Genomic DNA, 21278 nt, shown 5'->3' with positions numbered 1-21278 from the left:
GCTTCGGGAACATTAAGCTTCGTCGGGGTTGAAACTGAATTATTCTCCAGATTCAGGCAGCTCTTTTGTTACGCTACTTTCCTTTTATGAATTACTGTTCAAGTACCGGTGCGTGGTATTTAAAGAATTTCACCTTTTATCGTGGAGTGCAATGACGTAATCTTCGTTATGCGAGCATTTAACACTTGAACTGCTTGATATAGTCAGATTCTGAAAGTGTACAACTCCTCCTGACAAAACAAATTTTAATTTTTATTTAGATTAAAAGTTATGAATATTCTTGTGTATATTATATTACGTTATTATGTTTTAAATATATATAATATGTAGAAATATATTGAAAAATCTATTAAAAATAAATTAATTAAATTATGTAAAAGCTATATAAGGATATATATATTATATATTATTTTCATTCGTGAATGATGTGATTTCGTGAAACGCAAAGTCTGACCAATAGGAAGTCCTCAAATCACATCTTTCTTGCTCTCCTGATTTTCATGATTTACGATTAATAACGCGTTTTTTCGAGTCTCAAATAACGAGTTTGTCCCGTGTATCGCACATTTGCTTGGAAAATAGTGTAAAACTCGAAATTCGCCACTCAAAGTTCGCGATTTTCGCGGTACATATGTGCAACCCTAAAAGATAATTACGGGAGATTCCAGCACGGCACAGCGTGATCCATTAGTGTACTTTTTCCTTCTCTTGAGGCGACTGTCGACTGCATAGGAAGCTGTATAAACGTGATAGGCATTCGTGCATTTACGAGTCCAACCTCGATCCCCCTTATCTCTGCTTCCTCGTAGCTGACGCCTTATCTCGCCCCCTGCCATCCTGATCTTTCAATATGGATGGGGTTAAAACGCAACATGGACGAACGCCCGTTGAATGAAGCTTCTTCTCGCAAAATCGATATTGTTCGATGTTTCGTGGAAGAGAGAATCGCGCGGAGAAACAATGAAACGTGTAGTCGAGCAGAGTAGACACCGTATTTTTGAAATATCGTTAGGGATATAAAAATCAAATTTAATAAAGACGAATGGGAATGAAATTTTTATATAACCTATGTGAATTATCGACTAGATATTATTTTCAAACATAAATTTTAATGTTTCTGTATGTTAAATATAATTTAAAGATTTTATGACTGCCTAATTTGTTTTTAGATATGTATATATTTTGAAATGCTTTGGGATATCCATGATATATTTAAAAACTATTTTTTAAAAATAATAAGGACGATTAAGAATAAAATTCTTGTATTATCATTGTGAGTAGTCGGCAAGTTATTATCTCTAAACTTACATTTGAATATCTTTGAATGTTTATAACGATGAAATAATTTGAAAGTCCAGGTATCAAAGAGTTAGATCAATATTTTTGTGATCACTTTCAACGAGATATCCAGGAAATAATTTTTAAATTATTTTATTAAAATAATGGAAGTTGCATATAGAATGCTCGTGAATAGAAGTTGCGCATGATTTAAGATGAACGGATGCTTCTATATTTAAAATCTGTTGAGTTCTGTTACTTGTTAATGAATAGTCGATGATGTTGGTTCAATTCACTCGACCTTCCCAGATGCTATAATACTTTGCCACCAGGAGGCAGACTTCTTCAGTGTTCGTGGCCTTTGTGGGTCATTGAAGTCGACAGACACGATGCCAAACCGTTCACTGTAAATGCAATTATAATTACTTGATGACACCTTCATTTTTAATATTCGATTAATTTAGCCAATTTTTATCAATTAACTTAATTCGTCGACAAATAAAATTTCTCAGAACTAAGTATACAGAAAAATACTTTGATCAGTTTAATAATCTCAAATGCACATATTAATTATTCTTACTAATTTTACTACGTATAAAGGTACCTACTAAACTAACAGGTACATTAAAACTAACATCCTACAAATTACTTTTTCTGATCAGTATGTAGTCTCACTGAGCTGTCGAGGTACGATATATTTATTGTATCCCAAAATTCACGCGAAAAGTAATTTTTATAGAAAAAACATGATTTTAATTAAAAATTTCATATATTGCTCAACAATGAAGATGCGTTATTCTTGTACGTAACGCTCCATTTTTAATAACCCTGGACAGTCAGCTGTTACGCTGCATTTTCTGTACCGTCAGCAACGTTTTATCGCGAAAGTGGCGCAAAATTCTAATTTCACACGAATTTTGGGACATCCTATTCTCAGATACTTCGTGCTATTCACAGCATCAATTTTGAAATTTACAGTTCTATGATATTTACTGTATGACGCAATTATTGCCAAATGATGAACACTTACTGGTACCCCATGTTCCATTCGAAATTATCAAGAAGCGACCACAGGATGTATCCTCGTATATTCACGCCATCGTTGTAAATGGCGTTAAGCATTTGTTTCAAGTATTCGCGATAATAATTGATTCTGTCGTCATCATTCAATGCTCCGAAATCAGAAACACCGTTCTCCGTGATGTACATCGGTGGATTGCCATAATTCTCCGCCAACTGGCGAAGAACGAACCGAAAGCCTTCAGGTACAACCTGGAACGTGTGACTGTCGATTACTATACACGCACACCAATTACACTGGATACTAAAGTATGAACCAGAGGAAAGAAGAGAAGATAAGAAGAATAAAATCTGAGAACAACATTTCATAAAAATTATTTGAAAGTAGATAGCAATCCTGCTGCTCAAATGAGTTTTGACAGCATTTGCCCTGTTATAATTGTTCGTTCGAGCTCTCCTGAGCCAAGATGGCGTACATACTTGTCAGGCAACAGACTCGAGGTTCGCATGATCCAAAAGCAATAAGCATACCTTCAGCCACGTGGAAGCTGCAGGTTTCCAGAGTGTATCCACGATCTCTTTCACTCCTTGGTCATTCTCGTGAGATGGTACTTTTCCCATTGAGCCAGCTGTAACTAGCCTCGTGGTATAGTGATTGACGGCCAAAAAGTCTGAGGTTCCTCTGCAGGAGCAAACGTTACACTCGTTTCAACAATTTGTCACACCGAGTACCATAATAGGTACACACATCTAGCAGCAACAGATATATAATCAGTAATTTGAGATATGAAAGCAACGGTATCGATCAATGTTACGTGAGATCAATTTGTATCGGGTTCATCCATTTGCTGGCTAATACTGACGATGATTTGTGAGAAGCACGAGTTCTTTGAAAGATTCGAGATGCCAAACAAAATTCAGAGTGATTAGTAAACTGGTAGTAGGTAGTAGCTACTTAACTAACAATAAAATTCAGAAACTGAAAGGGCCAGACGCTGGTATCAACCTGCTCTACCTATATCCTTCGACCCAACTATTGTGTTATGATTCACGTGTACTCTGCAAGACTGGTCAGTTGACAGTTGACATTCGGGACGGATAAAATTAAGAGAAGTGTCAACCTTGATACCACTGAAGTTCATACCCCTAAATGCTTAATAGATATATTACGTAGACTCTTCTATCGTTTCATGCTGACTAATCAACGCTGACTCTATGCCTGTGCCAGTGCTTCATCTTTCCACCCCATTTGATCTCGATCGAGTCTTTTTCGCTATCCTTGTCATGCGTTGCAATGGACATACTTATATTATTGTGTGTGACATTTCTAGCCAGCGACACAAATGCGCATCATCTACCACTACGATTGTGCCAAGGATAGATATTCTTTCCAACTAACAGATTATCAGCATGTGTATTCCATACCGTATGTAAGTGACCCATTCCGAAGTAAAGGTTGGTAGACGAGATTTGGAGTAACCTTGCTCCATACTTTTATTAGCCACCAAGCTCTTCATTAGAGGAGGGTAATCGCCATCCTTGGAGTAGATAGGGTGCATCGTCCAACCGGCGTTAAACTGGAAATAATTCTCAACAGCGTCGATATCCGTGTGAGATCTGGGCATGCCAGCTATTATGCCTTTGTAGGTTTCCTTGAACTCGGCCTCGTAGATCCTGTAGGCTTTCGCGTGTGCCTTGATTACGTTGTGCGTGCACAGGTACTCGCCGAATCCGTTCAGAGTTTTGCCAGGCGCGTATATGCCGTGGGAGTAGCTGTTCTTGCAAACGGCAGAGGGTTCGTTTATTGGGATGAACATTTTCACCTTCGGCGCGTATTCGCGGAACACGACCCTAGCGTAATCGGCGAACCAGTCCACCATTTCGGAGTTCAACCAGCCACCGGCATCTTCCAGCACTTGTGGATGATCCCAGTGATAGATCGTTAACATGGGCTCGATGTTGTTCGCTAACAGCTCATCGATGAAGTCATGGTAGAACCGGACGCCATCTTTGCTTACGTAGTTCGAGTAGCCAGTTGGAAGAATCCTTGGCCAGCTGACGGAGAACCGGTACGCTTTGAACTGACAGAAAGAAGAATCGTTCGTATTACATAGACCTCGGTTTGACGCTCAAGTCCTGTCCGCTTTAGTGCCCGTTGTTGAAAACGCAAAGTACGGATTAAGAAAAGCTGTCAGACAGGACTTGACACCGATCTTCGATTCTTTCTAGTGTTCACCTATATTCCATCCCCTTTTTCCAGCTGAATTCGAGGAAATTACCTCCTCGCATAAGCGTCCGTGTATATGTCCGGGCTGCGGACATTTAACCGGACGCTACTGTTTATGACGATTGTGCGTGATTAAATTGGTGAAATTACCGACAATTTTGATAATAAATTCTTGATAAATGGACACTGGTATAATGAGAGGAAGCAAAGAGTGGGAAGATTGGATGAGAGCTATGGAAGGCGGAAAAAGCCTCTCGCTGTGCTGACACATGGAGGTTAAGCAGAAATTTTGGTTGGATTCAATTTTAAGTACGTAGTTTGAACTATTATATATGGAAGGTATAAATATTGTAATTCAGGATGGTATTGTTTCCAGTGCGCAGACGTTCGAATTTACAGGATTATTTACGTTTGAATTGCTCGGAATTCTGTCAAGTCCAGATGGAAATTGCGTCGTATCGCTGGAAACTCGACGCAGAGATTTTTAAATCGTGCAACTCCCCGATATGTTTTGGAAACTTTGTTACGTGAACATTTTAAACCGTCGCAGAACTCCAGAGTGACATTTTGACATAATTCCGTGTAACTTGAGCTGTCGAACTTCCTACAGCAGCTACGCGTACATACAGTTTTAGGAGAGAATGTTTCATTCCTTCTGCATAAAATTCACTACGTATTTCTATCCATTACTAACTAATTACTATTAAAATATTGTCAATTTCTCGCACTAAAACGTTACTACTTTTCTATTTATAATATCAACGTTCTTTTTTGTAAAGGTCCCGTCACTTCGATTCTACAATATGTACCATATATCAGTGGTTCCCAAACTTGTGGTTACGGATCAATTTCGAAGACGATCAGTTTCGCAACCCCACTCGTTTAGGGTATAAAGGGCTATAAAAATATTAATTTAATATTTAAAATGGATTGGAAAATATAATAATTTAATTGCTATCAACAATTAAAGTAATTTAATATTTTGACACGATTCGTTCAAGATTAACTCGGGATCCACACTTTGGAAACCTCTGCCATAAGGCGATACGAAGGATATATCGAAATATATTTACCCCGAGCTTCTTCAAAATGGCGATATCCTCCTTGTATTTGTTGTAAGAGTCGGTTGCAATATCTCCAGTGTGGTTATTGTAAATGGCGCCATTTTGGTAATGGGAGAACCGATCCCAGGTACTTTCTGTTTTATCTACGTTTTCAGTACGGGTAATATTAGAGAAGTTCGCAGGCTCGAAGGCGGGAATTTAAACTTGAGCAACCTACCGCTCACGTTCCAAGCTCCTTCTATTTGGTATGCGGCTGTCGCAACTCCCAGGAGAAAGTTCGGTGGGAACTGCAGATTCTGCTCCGCAGATTCGCCACTTGCAGAGCTAGAAAAGACAAGCTTAGAGAAACTTGCCTATCTATCGAATATCCAGCCATCGAAAAATCGCTATCGTCTCTAATTCTTCCTCGTTGTTGCTTTGTATTTTAATGTATTTATTTATTAACACTAGAATTACTGATCTGGGGGGGGGGCGTGTAAGTAGTAATACTATTTAGCTAAATAATGTTGCAATAAAGCAATGACAATAATCGAAGTAGCATCAGATATGAGTCGGCTATGATTGCGTTCTAGAGATGGTTAACTTCGTCTGTGACGGTTGCGAGAAACTACTAATGCCACAACGGAGAGTGGAAGATCTAAAATCAATAAGTTACAGACAGATAAGAGGGCGCTGCGGAGGAAACTGCATTATCCCCAATTCAGATGCATTCTAGTGTTTGATAAATAAAAACTAGTTTTTTTTTGTGTAAAGTAATGAACTTGTATTTCTACTATTTTTGTCTCGCACTTCAGAAGAAAAATTAATTTCATCAGAAGCAACTGTATGTTTGAAGTAGTTGCATGAATGAAATATCTGAAACTAGTGATTTTTGAGTAGTTCTAGTGAGAAACGTTAAGTACCACAGAAGTATTGAAGGAAATATAAATCAATATATTCTATGCCTATGAGAAGAGACACTCATGAAAAATTTAAAAAAATCAGTGTTTCTTTTTTTTACTAGTTTATTCAGAACAAGTATCACTCAAAGATTCTAAAAATTCACGAAGTTACAGTTAATATTAACGGAGTAAATACTTATTTGTTAAATACTTGTCAAAATAAGTAGTGATCGGTATATATATTTTATATTTAGCTTCAATCCCTCTTTCACTGTGTAAAAGAAATTAAACCAATTCAATATATAATTCTTCCAAAAATAAATTTTTAGGAGATCCATAATTTCACGAAATACAAAGTATGTTCCCCCTTAAGTACAATTAAGTACAGAAAGGCAGAACTAAGGAAATTGATTGAATAGTAATTAAAAACAATTATGTATTAATGATAATTGAATAGTTCTAAGAATATATGCAAATTTCGGAACAATTGGTCCAAAGTGAGTTAGAAAATTGGGTACTTACATTACAAGTAGGAAAACGACGCCAAATCCCAGCGAGCACGTTGCGAACATGTTTGCTTGGAAACTACAAATGCATCAATAATTCTTACCAGTCGTTTATATATTTAACTTTCATATGTTATCGAACCTTGTTGATAATATAGTTCGTGAAATGTTTATGTTTTTAACTGCTTACCGAGATACCGATGTCTACGATTGAAGTAATTAAACGCTTGCCGATTTTATCAATATCTCTCGATATTGATTATCAAATAAAATTCTTTATCAACCTGTTAATTACCTCCACGTAGTTTTTGACATTCCCCTAGTAACTCGTATCTTCTATCAGACAGATGCAAATAAATTAAGCATTTGATACCAGTGTTATGCCAATAAAATTATACCGAAACCGATATGACATCGAAGTCGACTCTAAGCGAACTTTTAATACCGGTATAATACCAAAATCGACTATCATCGAAATACCAATTCCGATATAGCATCGAAACGAATAGTTTATCAAAAACCAAAATAAATATCCGTATTTTCGAAAATCAATTCTTACCTATTCATTTTTATTACTTCCTATTTCGCTACCCCATGTTACCACAACTTATAGAAGAACAAAATTTAATTTGTCTTGATTCCAAACCAAAAATCCATAATTTTTAAATTTCCTAAAGAAATAGCAGTTTCAAAACGTTTATCAATAAAAATACCAATAAGAATTAATATAACTAAATATTTTTCATAGATATAACGATGCGAGACGGTATTCCTTTATGTCGATTTCCACGAGTGTTACAAGGGTCTGACCGATATTTAAATTACCGGTATTTTTCCCAGGCATCTCTGCAATAAATACCGCGTTCCTCACCCGAACATTTTTCCCCTTGCTAAGTTAATTGTCGCAGGTGTGGAGCAATTCGCATTCCAAGCCAGACACTGCGGCTCTCCGTTGAACGGATTAAACGCGAGGTAAACAACGGTAATAACGACAGATGAGAGGTTAGGAGAGAGAAATAAGGCAAACGAATGCGTTTAAGGGGCATTCGCCGTGGCTCGTCGTTCCCGTGCACGAAATACCCCGGGAAAATCTTTCCAGCGGGAAATACGTATCCTGACAGGTAATCTCCGCGAAACATTCGGCTGCGAGGTTATATAAGCTGGATAGAAAAATACGCGGAGAGGTACGAAAACTTTGTTGCCGCGAGGACGCCACCTACCGGCCCCTTTCTACAATTCCCTATTTTGTTCCCCGATATCCCGATACGAAATACGCCGTACGTTCGTCGTAGCGTGCCGAGACACGCAGCTTTACGACAGTTTGCAAAGAAAGTGGATCAAGGGTATTCTCTCCGCCAGGATAGGGAACATTATACGACCGACAGTCGGCGTATCACCCTAGGGGGATCGAGTCGGGCATAATTCCATCATGCGAACGACAGTGATGCGAACGCAGCTTGCGGATAGAGGTTATACGTGATCGGAACATGTGTCGTCAACGCCGATTGCGATTAATTTTGTGACTCTAACTAGACAGATAGGGCTTGTCTGCGAGCCTGCTTCCTGCTTTAATTTTATCGGCGCTTCATGCCTTCGGCGGGAATTATGAAAATTGTATGTAGTATCATTTTGCATTGAAAAGGCGATTGACAGTAGGAAAGTCTCCAAGTTTTTCTTAAATATGAGAAATTAGAAACCAATTATATTTTGTTAAGTCTACCATACAAAGTATATAATACTTAACAATAAAAGTAACTCCTATTATCTCGAGTAATTAAATTATATTCTACGATACCAAACATTCTGGTAGTTTAAATCGGTAATGCAATTCATTCGCAACTGTCTCTAACGTTATGCTTGGATTATATTTGCAAAATGGACATTTACTCCGTGGTAATTCGATAAAAATCTATTACATTTATTAAGCTAACTTACGCTTCGTTAAAACCTTCTTCCTTCCTAACAGCGGATTTTCAGCCGGAAGTCTGGTATTAGCGACGTCTCGATGCAGCCAGAGGAAATACGGTTGGATGCCGCGCGCTGTCGGTGCACCTCCGGCCTGCTTAATTGAAATATGATTAAGAAATGTTGCCGCGGCAACCGAGCTTCCCCGTTTTGTTCATTGTCTGTGGTAATTCGTTTCTTTCTTCGCGGATAATAGGATAAAAAAGTTCTCTCCGTCTTTCCGTCTGCGTTTGGATCACCGCGAGTAAAAGTTCGATAGATAGGCTAGCGTTCTCTAAACTCGACAGTTTCGTGACGCCTCCGCCAGGTGGCTTCTACGTGTCCCTATGCTTTCGCTTCAGCCTTAGGCAAAATTCATTATTTTACAATTTATTAATTGTGGATCAGTTTCTGAAACTACTTTATTGCAATGAAAAATTTAATTTCTTATGAAACTGCAAAGCTGAAGTTACTAAAGTGTGATCGTTAATGACATAATCATTTCAAAATTGCGATTTATTAAACAAGAATGATTCATATATATTCTAGTACAGGCAGTCAGCGCTTCGGACAATTAATTAATGTATAATATTCAAGTCATACAACATCAAATACTCAACTAATTTGTTGCATTTGATTTTTTTCGCTTAAAATAATAATAAAATTTTGACCTAACTCGTTATATCTGAACTCTCATATAAGATACTGAAACAAATTTAAAAATAAAAATTTGTCCTAACTTATCATAGTAATCTAACAAATTTAAACACTAAATTTTATGTTAAGCCGATTAGAACTAATTTTCGACACAATTAAAACTAAAATTTCGACCTAACCTATTAAAACGGTATAACAAATTCGAACATATAAAATTCTACGATAACTTGTTTCACTTGTAATCTCTCGTATAAGATAATACAAAAAATAATTGCGAGTCGTACTTCGAACCACGTTATCACTTGTTCATTGACACACTGACCAGCCTGAAGAAAAAAATCAGGTATAACAGAGGCCACGATATGACGAGGTTTTAAAATCAGTCAGACATGAAAGTAAACATGTTCAATTTGCAATGAACGCGATTAACAATGATACAATCATTTCGTTTCTGATGGACAGAACCACCAGAATCGTGGCAACCATGAAAACACATTCTTCTTCTAGAACTGTACTGTACTGACTATATCTCCCTCACTAGTAACTTGAAAAATTTTTGCATAACAAAATTATGGATACTCTTAAAGTATTATGTTAAAAATATGCATTTAAATTGAGTAGGAAAGGAATTATCTGTCTCCAGAAAAGTTTTCAGAAATCTAGAACAAAACCTTCTTAACCATTCTTCTATTAAATCTGTTAAATGGAACGTTGCAAATTCTGGGTACTCTATGTATAGTGTCGATCAATATCAGTTCTCAAAACCTTGATCTCGTTGGATTATAACAATTTAGTTTATATCCACGCTATACCTTCACTGTCATAATTTCTCGTGTGCCGCGAAAAAATAACGAGGCACGAAGTTACGTGGGATCGAATGTATTAACATATTGCTTGGACAAACGATCGAACTTGAAGATAACATTAAGCCAGGCTTTATTTCCCGATTATCGTGCACATTGGTTGCAGTCAAAATTGCCCTTATCGTGGCGCATACGTTCGCACAGGCAACCGAATCTCTGTTACGTGTCGTCGTTAAATCTGCACATATGTTCTACATACGGTTTCCTATGCTCCATCTATGTTTTCATTGAACAAATTTGAATGGTCTCACGGAGTATATACGTGCGGGTTCGAAGTATCGAAATATTGGATAATTTTGAGGCTCTTCCCTTCATCCATCCCTTTATTAATTTTTTTCTGGGAGGTCTACCTAAGCTAACCGCTTTAATCATTTTGGATTAATTAATTTTTTGTCTGCAATAGTGTTATTAATTTGCACCTAACCTAAACTTTATATTTAAAATTTTTTATATATAATTTAAATATTTAAAATAGTAAAATTTTTTTAAATAATTGCTTTGATGTCGACTAAATAATGAAACACATAGAATAAAATTGAAAATTTCCAAATTTGTTTTTGTATCACCCATTATCCTCTTTGAAATCGTTTCACTTTATACCATTTCTTCGTATCGTTTCCAGGCATTTGGAAATGGGACATCGTGTATATCGCATATTTAAAATGAATTATGCAAATGAGGGAATAATCTCTAATTATTCCTTGACATCAAGTAATAGTTTTGCGTAGTCCATAATGAGCTGTATCAAACGGTTCAGTAAAAAATATACATTCCCCTGTAGAAAACCAAATTTGACCTTAGTGTAATCTATACCTGTCCACTTATCACGCCATCTTGTATCCCCTTGTGAACTTTACCTCGATTTCTGTATGGACCTGTTTTCTATTTGGTCGTTGGTTTACAGAAATTCTCATCTATCGATAAAAATTGGATACCCTATGTATACACGCTGCTAGGGAGTATCGTGTACCTACTAGTAACTAGTTATCGAATAACAAAATTGATAAAACGAAGTCAACCAGAAACGACGCGGAAGCAATTCGCGCATGATTAAATGTGAAATAAATGTTGAAACATTATCCACAGAGATAAACGCTCACCGTATCCCAGGACGATGAATTTTTGAAGTAACTTTTAAAGCGTGGCCTGGCTTCTACGGGACGCTACTTTCAGTGGAATTCATAAGCCGCAACATTTTTATGAAGGAAAATTATTAATGCACCGGTAAGTTTGTGTAAAGTTAGTAAAATGTCAAGTTTTCGAAGTTGGCCGAGTTTTTAAAAGGGAATTTCGCCGTCAGGTCATACTCAAAGGGTGCTCCGCGTTTTATTCGCCCCCTATACCGGAAGAACGGTATTCCGAGTTCTAACGTGAAATTGGATCGAACTTTGATCGAATTATTACGCGTGACGTGTATTTATTGCGAATCGATTGACTTTGGGAAATTAAATAGTCGGAATGTACTTCGAATACATATAAAATTAAGTACTAATCAATTGCTGTGACCCGAAAATTTTGAAAAATTAATAATGGAGATAATCATTTCCGGTTTTCTCTGGATAAGTTATTGATTAATTAACATTAATTATTAAACTACTGAAGAGCAGAATTACGGTGTTGTGAATTTAAGTATATAATTTTATACTGTACTAATATATACAAATGTATTGTACAAAATAGTTGAAATGTTTTGATGTAGGTAAACAGGTGTACATATTTTACATTCACAATACTTATATATTAATAGTATATAAAGTAATTTATATAAATATGTTTTAAATACTAATTGAAATTGTATGATGAAGATAAACAAATATACATATATTATTACATTCCTACTAGAATAATAATTAATATTGATTTTTCTAGAGACAAGTGTTTTTCCACAGTATTTGCGAAAAGAACCTGAAACCGGCCAATTGCGAATCTGTAATCCCTCATAATGCATGCAAGAAGCAAATTCATTAACGTCCCTCCTTTCCCTCCATTTTCGTCGATTTCACCTCCATTTATCACCCGTTTCTTTGCCCACCCCTACTCTTAGATCTTTCTATTGAATACTTCTGCAGAACATATCCCCCTCTTTTGACTATGAATTTCTTATTTTCATCTTTACTCGAAATCTATCGCAAGGAATATATAACCCAACGTCATCGATCGAACTGAAGAAGAAGGAAGATCGTGATCCACAGGTTCACTGCTTGTAGGTACACGACCTTTCCTAACAAAGATACGTAAATTAGTTCTCTGCGTTCGGTTGGATTAACCAACGAGGAATTATTACCAGGAATTACAGTTACTTATTGTCTTCGATGATTATTATTTAATTACGTCAATTTCGCAAATATCAATTGCAATAACTAATTATTTACGGATAATTAAATCTACTTCTGAAGAGGATGGAATATTGTAAACATGAAAGACCTACCCTGACATCGGAGTGTTCAATTTGGATTAAGTCATGAGAAATTATTATCTGGAATTAAGGTTATTTAATTAAGTAACCTTCGTGAATATCGCCGGCAAGAATTAATTATTCGCGAATGATTAAATGCACTCGCTTATAAAGATGGAGAATCGTGAACCCGAGAGGCTTACTTTAACTTTTAAACTTAGTGACGACGTTACAGCTTTTATTTTACGATTATTGCTTAATAAACTTAATTTGATAAACGTTTATGACGATAATTAGTTATCAGTTGTGGTCTAAAGTCTTGAAATTACGGTTATTATTAATGATTCCGATTACTTGACATTTCTTCCGAGTGTCGTTTAATTAAACCAATTTCGCGGATATGTGAAGTCAAGAAACTTTATTCCTCTGTTACCAACGTGTGCGTGTCGACCGATATCTCGTAAGCGTCAACATACTGATTACTTAACCATATAGCTTGAGAAAACGAAAATAATAAATCTCAGTGCGCGAATACGAATTTCAGTCTAGAAATACTGTATACCATATCAGTTTGAAAATTATTTTGGATAGTTTTTCTAATCCTAACAAGTTTGATCGTTTTCGATTAATTAATTATTCCTCTCGTTGGTAATATCGTTAATTTAATAAAAATTTTATTGTCGTTACATCGAAATTTATTCGAATACCTCTGATTTGTGACAAAATAATTTTGTATTATTTAATAACTAAATAATTGAAGACATATAAAGTGAATCAGCCGGTAGATTGTGTTATGCAAATTAATCTTAGCTTCAGTGTTGGAATAAAAAATATTTCTTAAAGCAAATAACATTTTTGTCCCTGAAATAAGAAGTACATCTTATTCGAATTATTTCTAAAATAAGGAACATCTTTAATTTTGAGCACCTCAAAATATGAAAATAGTTTTATTTGAAAATGCAATTAAAGAAAGATATAGTTTTATTCGAAAGTGCCATTAAAGTAAGAAATATTTTTTATTTGAACCATCTCTACAACGATAAATATTTTTCATTTGAAATACCTTTGTGTGCTTTATGAGACTATTAGAAAATTGAAAGTTGAGTAGCAGTTAGATGTCACTCATAATTACCACTGGTATAAAATCAAGAGATTAATTAAAAGATTAAACAATTCGCTGCAATTCAGATGTCTAAACAAAAATGGACACTTGAACCAATAGTGATGCAGTAGAACTCGAACTGACCAACTTCTTCTTGATGCATCACTTATATATCGGACACTCGTATGTATTCTTTCAACAATCTTTCCACAAAATTTAAACAGAAATAACATTCTGTAAGTTCCTCTGCATTCTCTGCTGGATAAAAAAGATAAATAGCACTGTTCCGTATTACTTGATCCATTTGTATCGCACAAAATCTCTGAGAAAAATGATAATATTTATTTGTAATATAAAACATTATATTGATATCAATACTGATACATATAACATTAGTATTGATATCAAAAACTCTCTGGAATAAAACCGAAATGTCATAGAGAGGCATTTGACCTATTGGAATAAAATCGTTATCTCAAAGAGTAGGAAATGAGACTCAAAGAATTATTGTAGATGATAAGATTGAGAAGGTCGAAATTGATCAGTACAAACTAATATTACACATTATGCAAAGTGGCATTCAAATTCTCGATTAAATCGTGAAACACGAATATTTGATTACGAGAGGTGATTTCGAATGGTTGCCGATGAATAAGTTTATCAGTAATTATCTCTATCTGTCAAGATTGACATTCGATCGATATCTGCTTTTCAGTATTATCAAGTCCCTGAGTGTGTAATACGAGTTCACGGAGAATTCCCAGGGAACGTGAGCTGAAAACATTTTCGTTTTGCGATACTCGATACTCTGATATAGTGCAATCTGTTATTCTCAGATTTTCATCGTGAGACCTTCGTTACGATGGAGAAATATATCTCTGATAACAGAAATATCATGTCACGTTAGGTTATTCCTTCAATTAGTTATGTGGTTCAACATTTTGAATTAATGTGAGTCACATGACGCTGATAATCGCTGCAATTTTTAGGTTATGGCTATCTGCGTCCCTCATGCGTTGACCTTAGAACTACCGAACTATAATATTTGCTCGAATAAAGTATGTACAGATGATAATAGTTGCAGACTGTATCGATATGTACTGTATAAATAATAATAAATGATAATTATTAAAAGAAGTTAGTTTGACTTTGGCAGTCATTTGATAGTTCCATTATTTAAATGCTTGTAATGATGTTTATAGGATTTTAGAAAGTTAATAGATTATTGTGTTAAACAGAATTCGATTACATGACTAAATAATTTTACAGATGGAAGAATTTGTGAATTCTGTACTAGATATGAACTGAAAATATTTTGTGTGGCAGCCCCATAGTTCGCGCACTCTCCACCAGAGGGATTCTGAGACGATTGAGGTTCTCGCAGATGTCTCAACGAATCCTCCGCGTCCTATAAATGGAAGTTCCTGATTTTTATATAATATCCCGCGTCTGAGGCACGAGTCTACTGGACTCACAATTCCGCTAGCAGACCTCGGACGAAACCGCATCATCCTATACCCTTTCCCTCCATTCTTTCAAAAAACAGACAGACCTGTTCTCTTTAACACGAAGAGAGCTTGCCTCATATATAATATAATTTCCATTTCTAATTCAACATATCACACAATGATTAATTTTCACAAAGCTTAACTTAGCAACTTAAACATTTCACGCACACGTACTTTTTCACGACTCTATCATCAAAATCCTCACCAATCCAGCCTACATTACCCCCAGACTTATCATTTATGTTCTGATGGTTCGTGCCACAATCAACAGCAAGATTTTTGTTGGTCATACGTCGAATCGTATCCAGAATTAACACGTAACTGAGTCGTGTGCTGTATCTACTACAAACCACGTCCCTCATACGTGACATTCATGTTTAGCCCGATTCCTTACGAACCTCACACGATATCGTAGGCGTAGGAATGAAATACTCCCAATATCAAATCAATCCAAGCAAACCGTTCAAAACTCACCTAAAAACAAATACAAACCAACACGTACACCTGTTTGTTTCCATCACGTAACTTCCATAATTACTATTATCTAAGTATTAACCCCTTGCCATTTAAGTTGCGATGGGAAGTGCCATAGTCAAAAGCAAGATCTGATACACGTCAAGCAAATTCGTCTGAACGCGTCGAAGTACAACGCGTAACTGAAAGAGAAAAACATCAACGAAGTTGACCACGACCCTGACCCGTAATGTTCGCCCTGAGCACTATCTACAAACAACGGCTCTCACTCGCGATACTTTCTTTTGGGCCGATTTCCATACCACTTAAAAAGCATCCGACCTCGATAAACTCGCATAAAAAAATATTAAACCGATGCCCCCGTCAAGACATCCAATCTTCTCCAACACCTCTGCCCGTAGCGTTCGGTCGAAATCAAGATCCGCTTAAAATCCTGTCCCCTAAGAAACCGAAGGAGCCCGCGGCGACGGTGGCTCCCCTAGCGGCCGACGCAAAAGAGGTGAGGGAGCATGCATCAGGATGTATATTCCCCGGACAGCCTTCCGCTCTTTGTCCGAACTGGAGCCAGCAGTAGGTGTCTATAGTACAGTACCTGTGTGCGAGTCATGGATGTGCGTGAGAGGGTGGACAGCGTGCCCGTGTTACGACGAAGGGGCGGAAAGACGGAGGGACGAGGTGGTGGAGAATCTGGTAGAACGTGGCCACCCCCTTTATCAAAGGCCCTGGCACTTTGCCACGTCGCACCGCATAATGAAGCAGCACGTTGGGCTTCGGTTATAACGGCGCCGTGGCTTGTGTTTTGCCTTCCGTGGAATGGTTTATTGTGTCGCGAACCTCGTTCCGCTCCACTCTTCTCCCACCACTGGTCTCCGTCACGAGACTATAGCTTCTCTGCCCCCTCCACGTCCGCGATACACTCGCATCGGCATTCGCTGGCTGCTGCGTACCAGCCACGTCGAACAAAGGAGCACGTGTAAGCGGTAATAGGCGTTATTACATCTCCCAGAGCGTTCGTCGCGTTTCCACGATTGAACGTATCGAACGAGAATGTTAATCGCAGGGAACCGCGTTCCATGATTGGGCACAGTACCGAGGGGATCCCCCGTGATTCTTTCTCGTGCCCCATTCTCAGTGTCGACACGTGCCCGTCTGGTGATTCGCCGATCGATCGACAGAGGGACTCGTAGTCTCGCCGGAGGGGAATAAGGCAGTTCCTTTTAGCTGTTTATTTTTGGGTCGGATAGACTTTTGGGAGTGGATCAAATCGGGAAGCAAGTGGTGTTTTCATACGAGCGTTTTTATAATTCGACGAGAGAGGAATGTCATGCAGTTCAAATGCTGTTTACGTGGGATATTTTTGTGCTTATTTGGTCATCGCTGTTCGTGCATTTTATCATCACCGATCATGGATTTCTAATTCTTAGTTTATCTTCCTCGTAGGAACTCGGATATTTTTTGCGCATAATATGAGTACAGTATTGATTTCAGAAACAAAGGGAAATGATGAAGAAGCAATGACTAAAACAAATTTGTTGGTGAAGAATTCTACTTTACATGTACTGTACTTTAAATAATGTATCTTTTCTTATGTAAGTAACAGTAACATTTAACTGTTACCATTTAAATTGGCCACCCCATATGCTCATATATACAAGTAGAAAAAGAGCAGAGGGTAATTAGGAAAATTCTATAGCAATGTTTGAGTTGCCAATTTGTCAAATGGATTAATTCCAAGAAACAGGAAGTAGATATTTGATTTTAATTAAAGTGTGTTTGTATATAAGCACCAATCCAATGCTCGAGGGATAAAATTTTGAAAAATTAAAAAACTGGAGTTGATCACTTCAGCTATTTATCAACACACAAACCAAATTGGCATAGCTATGGGATCTAATCCTACCACACAAGTATAACAAATCCAAATAGTATATGATACATTCCTATGAAGAGTCATAAAGACTAATTGCCTCTAAACTACGACAAAATTATCCTTTTGCGAGATGGTTAGCCTCGAGGGACGTCTTGTTCCGATAAAGCACTTCCACAGCAATCACGCTGTTCCGTTGCAGGGAATAAATGGTAGCGTTTTAATACCCCTTCGTTACACTCTTATTTTTCGTTCTCCCGTAAGAGGTCGCGTTCCTTTATTCCGTGGTAATCCGATTGGCCGCGACATCGTTAGCAAAAGATACACAGGTTATTATAACAAGATGTTTTTGTAGGTACGAGCAAAAACGGAATATCTTTTAGCTCGACGGGCTTGCTTTAATCATACCTTGTTAGTGAACTACCAACTGCACACGCACGCCTTTTCCTCGGCCCGTTCAATTTAGTCGGCGAAACCTGCAATGTCCGCTGAAACTTAACGACTTTCCCTCCGGCCTGCTCGTTTTGTCTTTACAGAAATTTCAATGTTTAGCTTGCTAACTTCCGCGATTCCGTTTTTTCATCCCACGTACACCCCAGTCGATCGAACGGGACGTGATGAGATCTGTGATCGAATAATCTTGAGTTTGGGGCTGTTCGAATCATCAAAATTCTCACTGTCATTTGTCTCCAGACATTTTAGTGCTCTACTTGCCAGTTTACGTAATCTCGTTTTTCTTACCCCATTTGCACCCTAATCAATCAAGTAAAACTTACTATACCTAAGTTAAGAAATATCTTAAACGTCGTGCGTTAACTCTTAGCTTGGTATCGCTTCCCAAAAATTGTTTTTTGGGAAACGATACCAATTACCAGGTCTCACCACGTGGAGGTGGCTACGCATCGAGGCCCGACATGCGCCCTAGTGGCACAGCCTGCTGGCGCTATCCGTATCAAAGGTAGCCTAATCTAACTTGGAGCGAAAGAAGTTAAAGTGAAGCTACTGACACCTTATTAAATATCGTGTCTTACAAAGGAGACGCGATTATTCGAAAGACCGACTAGCCTACGCGACAAATATCCCACCGAATCGTGTCTGATTGTTTCGTGCGTAGGAAACCTAAACCTAATTCATTCCGAAGATGGATAATTCGTCTCGAATTGCAATCGTTTTATACATAGGCTGAACGACTTAACCAACGTCGTTATAAAATTCTACTAATTTTTTCGACTTTCAACCCGCGGCATATTCGTGGCATCGAGGGGCAGGGCTGTTTAAAAATCCATTATCTCACAGAGCGTTCTGTGTTGTATTACTTTTATATAATCGAGTCGCAAACAAATTATATTTTCATTTTATTGGACATTATAACAATTTTATTATTGCATTCCAATTTATCATTTACGCTTCATTGCGACTTATTTATATCGTAACAACTGATAGCTTCCAAGTCATATTTAATTTTAATTAATACGGCGCCATCGAGACTCTTTAATGAAGAAGATAAATGCTCTTTTGATGCAAATAATTGCAATGTAGATAACTTGTCTGTTAGTTTAAATTGTACACTTTTTTCGAATTATCTTCCTTTACAAAAAATTGATGGTCATCGGAATGAACCTTGCTCAATGTGCACAATCAACATTGTCTTACATTAAACACTTCAGTGCGAAGATTGATAATATTTTATTGCTATTGAATTAAATAAATATTTAACTTTTATCGATAACTCCTGTAGTGAATGTTGAAATATATACAATTCATACTTCGCGTCTTGGAGAGTTGTCATGACGTGTTGGCAATACTCGAAAGTTGCTATGTGTTATGTGTTGTGAATGTTGGCGGGCCTTAATACATGGTGCTCGGTATACGGTGTTCAATACCCACGTGCAATAGGATTATAATAAAATCGGTATCAATCGTTACGAATATACGATTACATTATTAAGAACCAGTTTTAACTTCCACCTCCTAATATTATATTAACAGTGAATAAAACAAGGTAAGAAAAATTAATGTAAAAGTTATTGATCTGCCTGATACAATAATGTTAATAATAATTTAATAGTAATAGCCAAAATAAGCGGATTTTATTGGATAGTTACCAGTAGCTATTAATACTTATTTAGTATTTATCAAAGACTCCAAGGGTCGTCGCTGAACGCATTTTTTTCCCAATAAAAATTCGAAAATCTAGATCGAAGAGTTATAAATGAAGAATAAATGCCCCACTTTGCTATTTTCAATTTCCTAGATTTTATATCCGGTGTTAACGATCTTGTCCAAGGAAGCTATTATATAGAGGTCGCCTCTGCGATGTTTGGCATCTCTAATTACAGGAGGAAAGGCTGTACCCCGGCGGAAGTCGAGGATGAAGTGGGTGTCTCCTTCAAGGTGTCTGAGACGCGGCAGAATTCGAGTTCTTCTTCGTTGAAGTTCGCGCAAACCATGGTGTAGCGTGTCATTGGAACTTCGACCAACGTTGGCACAACAAAAAGTGTTTTATTACTATGCCAGGAATCTAAATTACTTTCCCCTCTACCATCCTGTTAAGTTCAACAAGTGTAATTAAAGGAAACTGCCTTATGCAGTATGGCACATAAGTTTCTTAATTCTTGCAGGATCTATTGTTGTACATGATATTTGTACAAGGCATGATGATATTTTACAGAGGAACATTGAATTGGAATCTTTTTGTGCTCCTTGTTCCTGCTATTTATTAAATCTACTATTTTTCATTCGCATTTTTACGTTGATGGTACATCTCTGAAAATAAGCATTGAGAGTATGGAGTCGTCGAATTTATTTTAACGTTGTATCTGTAAACTGTGTACATGTTAATTGTTCCAATATAATTCCATATGTACGTTCTCCAATATCAGACTGATTTTCAACAAAATTTCATTATTTAGCCAAGATATTAATTGATCGATGGTAATATTTGATTCGCAACCGCGATATTTACTGTAATATAGATTTAAGGAAAGTTAATTAAATCCTTCAATACTTATCGGAGAAAAATATTCCACCCTTTTTCTCAAAAATTCACATCCTAATAAAGGTTGATACTCTCGAAATATGCGAGCAGATAATATTTCAAACGACCACGTAAAACTGGGAGAAAAAATTCCACTCTTCAGATTAGCCATTATCGTAATCTCGGATTGCCATTTTCATCAATTGGATTTGTCATACTATGAAATTTCATTTCACAGGCAATACAGCTAATAAGCTCGTAAATCCATCAAACATTTAGAAACCATCCGAGCGAGTTTTTGGATTGAAACTTTACGCAATGGACGTTCAGAGGCCACAGTCGACCTCTTAATTATTAATCAACTTCGAAGAAAGCCGACGAAGAGCAATTAAACAGTCTCAGATTGCACTTCATTCTTCGCCATTCAGCCAGGGGAAAATTCGATTGGACGTCGATAAAATTCCTGTCGGAATTCCATGACCCTCGTTATCGATGGCGTGGGAAAGTTTAGAGCC

At 37.0% G+C, this 21278-nt stretch overlaps 1 protein-coding gene across 2 annotated transcripts; it reads right to left on the bottom strand.

Moving 5' to 3' along the window:
• Positions 1–1415: 1415 nt before the first annotated feature.
• Positions 1416–14072, bottom strand: LOC108547167 (myrosinase 1). 2 transcript variants are annotated; one of them, XM_017899576.1, is made up of 9 exons: positions 13899–14072; positions 8912–9038; positions 6993–7055; positions 5807–5913; positions 5599–5732; positions 3724–4379; positions 2830–2980; positions 2309–2550; positions 1416–1682 (listed from the first exon to the last, which is right to left on the bottom strand). In XM_017899576.1, the coding sequence occupies exons 3-9, from the start codon at positions 7040–7042 to the stop codon at positions 1571–1573; spliced, it is 1452 nt and encodes a 483-aa protein (XP_017755065.1). In that variant the 5' UTR covers positions 7043–7055; positions 8912–9038; positions 13899–14072; the 3' UTR covers positions 1416–1570. The 2 variants fall into 2 exon arrangements, with proteins under 2 accessions (XP_017755065.1, XP_017755056.1); XM_017899567.1 differs by having other exon boundaries at positions 8912–9035.
• Positions 14073–21278: the final 7206 nt, after the last annotated feature.

This window comes from Eufriesea mexicana, unplaced genomic scaffold (genome assembly GCF_001483705.2).
Source record: "Eufriesea mexicana isolate 0111107269 unplaced genomic scaffold, ASM148370v2 scaffold474474840, whole genome shotgun sequence".
In the NCBI taxonomy this organism is placed as follows: Eukaryota; Metazoa; Arthropoda; class Insecta; order Hymenoptera; family Apidae; genus Eufriesea; species Eufriesea mexicana.
The sequence above is the reverse complement of the archived record's forward strand: the minus strand, read 5'-3'. Positions and strand labels throughout refer to the sequence as shown.

What these genes read in the sequence shown, in the direction of transcription:
- LOC108547167 (XM_017899576.1), bottom strand. Translation starts at nt 7,042, where the DNA reads ATGTTCGCAACGTGCTCGCTGGGATTTGGCGTCGTTTTCCTACTTGTA. An exon ending in AGGAGCTTGGAACGTGAGCG is followed by an intron (nt 5,733 to 5,806) that starts GTAGGTTGCTCA and finishes CTGAAAACGTAG; the next exon opens with ATAAAACAGAAAGTACCTGG. An exon ending in CCATTTTGAAGAAGCTCGGG is followed by an intron (nt 4,380 to 5,598) that starts GTAAATATATTT and finishes TCTTTCTGTCAG; the next exon opens with TTCAAAGCGTACCGGTTCTC.